Below are 5,551 nucleotides of genomic sequence, written 5' to 3'. Positions count from 1 at the left end.
TCGGTCGGTCGAAGCGGACACCCGGCGGCCGGGAAGTTGGGGGATAAAGAAGGCTAAGGGGAGGGGAGGGCGAAGTTTGGCGTTGCCTCGGCGGCAGTCGTCTCGGAGTCAGCTCCCGCTCGCACGGACGGCTGCTGCCCGCCCGCCCCCGGGATGCCTTTCCCTTCGCAGTCCCGGGCCAGGCGGAAACAGCTGCTCTCGCCGTCGTCGCCGGGGCAGGGGCGGCCCGGAGAGGGGCTCGGTGTAGAGGAGCACGAAAGGCGTTCCCGGAGAAGGCGGCCGGCTGCAAGGGCCCTTCGCGGCCTCGGCGCGGGCCTCCCATCCCCGGCCTCCCTGACTGCTCGGCCCTTCGCTTCTCCTCCTTTGACTCTCAATCCTTTGCCTCTTGGGTACCTTCCTCTCTCAGCCTCCGCACTCCCAACGAACAGCGGCCCACTGTCCCACTCTCCCCGAAGCCGCCCTTAGTCCATAACCATCACTTGCCGCCTAATATGCAGTGTCCCCGAGAGCCAAGTCACCAGCCCCTTTAGACCTCTGGGGATAGCTCGCCCTCAAATCTTTTTTTCCTCCGGTGCCCCACCCTTGCAGTCGCGGTCGGACTACAGCCCTTTGCCCCTTATCTTTAGTGGAACCTTAGTTTGGTAGGAGGTGTTTGTTAACCCGTGTCATAGCTACCTGACTTGGCAATGGATGGATTTCTGGCTTTCCAACTTAATACAGTCCTTTTTTTCCCCCCGAAATCCAAGGAGTTTGTTTTTTTTTTTCTGGCAAAGATGGCAACCACAATTGCAGTTTTGTAGACTGACTCCGCGTTATCTATAGCCTGCGTTTAATTTACAGATGAAAAATACTTGTATCAAAGCACTTAGGAAGAGAAGGTAGAACTCTCATTCGGAGTGTCAGCTAGGCGCTTTTTAGAGTTTTAACAGCGTTTCCTCAAAGAAAGAGACCACGTTTTTCTTAGAAGGATTTTGTGCTTTTGTTTCTAGAAGAATAAGCAAGTCTCCGTATCCCCACGTCCGGTTTTTTCCTCCTTTCTAGGAGAGAACAGAGGTTTTCTTTCATCTCTCTCTCTTTTTTTTTTTTTCCATCTTTTTCGTGCACATATTTGCTTCATATTTACTTCTGTACTTTTGTGTAATCCCCTTTCAACCTGTTTTCCATACAGTATTCTTTTCACCTTTGCTTCTCCCTCCGGACTTTTCCTGCAGAATTAAAAAAATGTAACATTTCTAGTTGAAAAAATGTCACAAAATGGTGCAGGGGAAAAAACCAGAACAATTTCAGGAAACAGTATACTTTACACTAATCTCCCCAGAGACGTTAGGGAAGTTTCGTCATTACATTATACTTTACACTAATCTCCCCAGAGACATTAGGGAAGTTTCGTCATTCGAGGCCAAAAAAGGAACTGTGGAACACTAGTTGAACAGTAGGTGGGCTATATGACCAATTTAAGATTCTTCGTATTAAGATTAAAACTATTTAAGACCAAAGATTAAAATCCACAATATTTGTGATTATATTTCATAAGAAAATTCTGAGGATAACTAATTAGCTGGTTAGATTTAGGCTTCAAGTGTCTGGAAAAGGCAGATTTCAGTTTTTAAAGAGAAAAATGAGTCAGTATGGAACTTAATATTGATAATCTTGAATTTAATATTGGCAATCTTGAATTTTACGTGGCAACTGAAAAAAATACTTGCCAGTGTTACACTGCATTTTTCTGTGTCCCAAATACTACCTTTGTCTTACCGCACTTCACTTCATTCCTTTGTGTCTTCTGATGAGAGGAATGGAAAACTGATGTTCCTCATTTTAATTAAAATCTTTCCTTTTATCTGTGTTTTAAAACGTCTCATACACATTTTCTGGTAATATCTTGAAAAATATTTTAATGTAGATAAATCAAGCTTTTTGAAACACTATCTGTGTGGTTCTGTGTCTTTGGTGAACAAATTTTTTTCCTGACCATCTTAATAGCAAAGTTTAATTTTCTTAAGAACAATTAAATTATGCATAAACTGCAACCAAATTATGACATTTGTTTATTCACTCATCAGTTTTGAGAGTTTTTTTTTAAGGGCTCACTGTCAGGTACCCATCTAGGTACTAGGGTTAGAGCAGTGAACAGAAGCATGACTTCTTTCTTTCTGGATATAATAGTCTAGTTGGGGGAAGCAGATAAGAATAAAATATTTAAGTTAATTGTATGTTATATTAGAAGGTGATAGTGCTGTAAAGAAAAAGTGTGGAAGGAGGTTAGGAAAATGGATATTTTTGGGATTTCAGTTAGAGCGATTAGGAAAAAGTGCCATGCATGAACGCTGCTCTGACCATGTTCTTACCTAAAAAGTTTTCAGGTTTCTTTATCCTACTCACACCAGGATAGTACTGCTGCTGAAGAGGTTACTTAAGCCATAAGAAAAACTGTAATTTTAAAAATACATATTATACAAATGTAGGATTTGATTCCTTGAACTGATAAAAATGAAATAAATGTGTCTTTGGGATCAATGACATCAGCTAATGATAGACTTTGAATTTCTTGTTGGAGAATGTGTATTTTAAAGTTGAAGTTGTAACTGCTTTAGTGTACTTTATTAGTGCCTCCCAACCATTTTTTTTCAGGTTGTGGCACATGTAGAAAATAGTTTTCGAATCACACACTAAGGTGAGTGAGGGCTGTTGGAGGTTGGAAGCACCTGGCTTGGCAGCTCTTTGTGAAAGGTTGGGGGAGATCAGTATTCTGGCACACCTGTAATGTTGGCGGAAGGTCTGCTCTTTAAGATACAGTTTAAGATTGTCGTTTTCAAGCTTATGTGAGCCCTTTGAGACATTCTTTCCCACTTTTTCTTTTTTTTCTTCCTGGAACAGTCAAAAATCACCAAGTAAGGTTATGGTTAGATTATGTTTTAAGAAAACCATTCTTAGAGAATAGTGGGCTCTTGAGAATAGTGGGCTGGTGTAGCATTATTGGGGTATTCTGTTTTCAGCTAAACCATAAAATTATATTTTGTGTGTTATTTCATTTTCATTTTGTATTTAATCTTTTATTTTTTTCTTTCTCTTTTGGCTCATTTCATTCATAAGAATGTATTATGAAATATTTAACTAATTGGCCTCCTTGGTTTATTTTCTGATTTTAGAATTTAGTTGTTTCATTCAGACTTCTCTCACTTTGCAAGTTTTAAGTATATTCGATATGCCTTTCTAATTTGACCATCTAGATTCATTTATTAACTTAAGGTATGAACTCTCCTTACGTTATCTCAAGATCTTAGAAAGTCAGGGCATAATAGTTGATGTTTGTCAACTCTAAAAACTGATGTGATTGAGAGAAATTGGCCCATCGAATTACTCTTGTGGGTTTTCTGTGTTTTCTTCCTTTCTCTTACCTGATTGGGTCTTAGACTATTGACTGTTGATTTGGCTAGCTGGAAGGAGATTGAGATTTAGTAACAAAAGATGGATTATGAATGTGTGCTAATGTTCAGATGACTTAGAAATAATAAATAATTTTGGACTGTTTTCAACTTTGCGTTGCTCTTTACTTAAGTAATTGGCTGTAGTGATTGAGAGAAGTGGAATATGGGCTCTTACCAACACTGTTGTAGTCATGTTGCCTTGACAATTAGATTCCATATGACTGTTTGATCTCATAAAGGGTTATGTCATAATCAAAAGTTTAAAAATGGGCTGTCTTGCATCCTGAGGCTTACTGAGCACTGGAAACTTTTAGTATAGCTAGAATTATTGTATTTGAAAGGTTGACTGGATGGATGCTCTGGTTAGGAATAGGGCTGTCAGGGAGCTGTTGGAGCAGGTGCCCGCGGAAAAGGGGAACAGCATACGATAGAATTGAAGGTGCTCTATGTGAATGAGAAACATAAGTAGATAGTAGATTCATATATAGGTGAACAAAAGCAAAGGCATAAAGCTAGGGTAATCATTTTAACTCTCAAAGCAGTCATTGTGCTATTTTTTTGCTATTGATCAATTAACCACTTTGCGAGATGTCTTCTATTTTTTGTCCCAAAGTGTTTGTTTTTATCTTTTATTTAGCTCTTCTGTTCCTCTGGGCCATAGATTTCATGAGAATAGGAAAAATTGAGAATAAGAAAAAATACTTTCCCTTAAATGTGCTTATAATGATCACAGTAAATGTACATCACTTGACACTTCAAAAAGCATTTCTAAATAGCAGATTCTGCAACAGTTTCATTCTATTCTGGAGAAATCTGTTAAGCAGTTCTTTAATGGTAAAGTTGAGTACCTGTACAGGAATAATATAAATTTATGTATATTCTCTCCAAAATGAGCTCATTTTCTTGATTTCTGTGTTTGTCATACCTTTAATATATTTCATATTCCTTCTCTCTGAATTTTTATTCCAACCCTGTAAAATGCAAACTTTTGGTAAGTAATCACTTATTTGGAAAGTGACTTACCCAGGATTACATAGCAACTGAAGGTGCGATTAGAAACCAAGCTCTGAAATCTACTGATGCCGGAAAGTTGTAGGTAATGAACAAGTTTGGCATAGAGAAATCAATGGGATAATTATTTAACTTTCAGTCAAGAATTAAGCATTTACTGAAATGTAGCTTCTGTTGCTAAGAAAATTAGAGGAAAATATATGCGTTATACTTTACAATATAAAGTTACTTTATGCATCAGATTTTAAAAAGTTTCTTTATATACTTGTGCATTGAGTAAAATAATGACAAATCTTTACTATTCAAAAATAATATTAGCAAGGAGTTTTTAAAGTAGGAGTGAAAATCTTCCTGAAAATAGACTGTGTAATATTTATCTAAGTTGAGCATTTGCTAGATGAATTTTATTGCATTTTTGTATCATTGCTGTCTGCTTTATTATTAATTTTATCAAAAAAGTACTTGTTCATATTTGTCAGATGTTTTAAAATTTTCCTCATTTGATTCTGAGAAACTAATCTCATTTGGTTGCTTTTGTAAAACTTCAGGAAAAAAAGCACAGGATCTTGAATCAAAAGACCTGAATTCAGGTTTTGTTTCACGACTTAACAGCTGTGTTGTACAAAAATCAGTGTGTAGTGGTCAAGACAAAAGCAAATTAACAGAAAGGTAAACATGTATAAAATTGCTTTTCTGATTTTCCTTCCTCAAACCCGTTCTTTCTGTAATATTCCCCATGATGGTACCTGGCAACTTAATTCTTTTGTTGGACCAGAGACCTTGGTTTCATTCTACCCCACAGTCATACCATCAGCAAATTCTCTCCAGCTCCACCTGCAAAATATTTCCAGAATCCAACTTTTTCTACTCTTCTGAATTACTCCCTGATATAAATAATCATTTCTCATCTGGATTATATCAACAGCGTCTGCCCTTGTTCCCTTACTGTCTTTTCATGAACTCATTACTTAGATTTCTTTCAAAACAAAAGTCAGTTGTCACTTTACTCACATTTCTTCTGTGGTGTCCCTGTTTTACTCATAATATAATCCAGAATCCCTATTAGGGCCTAAAAAGCCTTAAGTCATCTATCTTGTGTCATCTGCATCCCC

At 37.8% G+C, this 5,551-nt stretch overlaps 1 protein-coding gene across 1 annotated transcript in view; it reads left to right on the top strand.

The window, feature by feature from the left end:
• UBE2W (ubiquitin conjugating enzyme E2 W) overlaps positions 1-5,551 on the top strand; it is a 49,591-nt gene that overhangs the window by 3,164 nt on the left and 40,876 nt on the right. Inside the window, exon 2 of the mRNA XM_025041116.1 lies at positions 2,648-2,674. Coding sequence (XP_024896884.1) covers positions 2,648-2,674 — 27 coding nt within the window. The remainder of the gene's footprint in view (positions 1-2,647; positions 2,675-5,551) is intronic.

The sequence above is a fragment of the Pteropus alecto genome, unplaced genomic scaffold, assembly GCF_000325575.1.
Source record: "Pteropus alecto unplaced genomic scaffold, ASM32557v1 scaffold87, whole genome shotgun sequence".
Classification (NCBI taxonomy): domain Eukaryota; kingdom Metazoa; phylum Chordata; class Mammalia; order Chiroptera; family Pteropodidae; genus Pteropus; species Pteropus alecto.
Note: the sequence above shows the minus strand (reverse complement) of the source record. Positions and strands in the feature narration are given on the sequence as shown.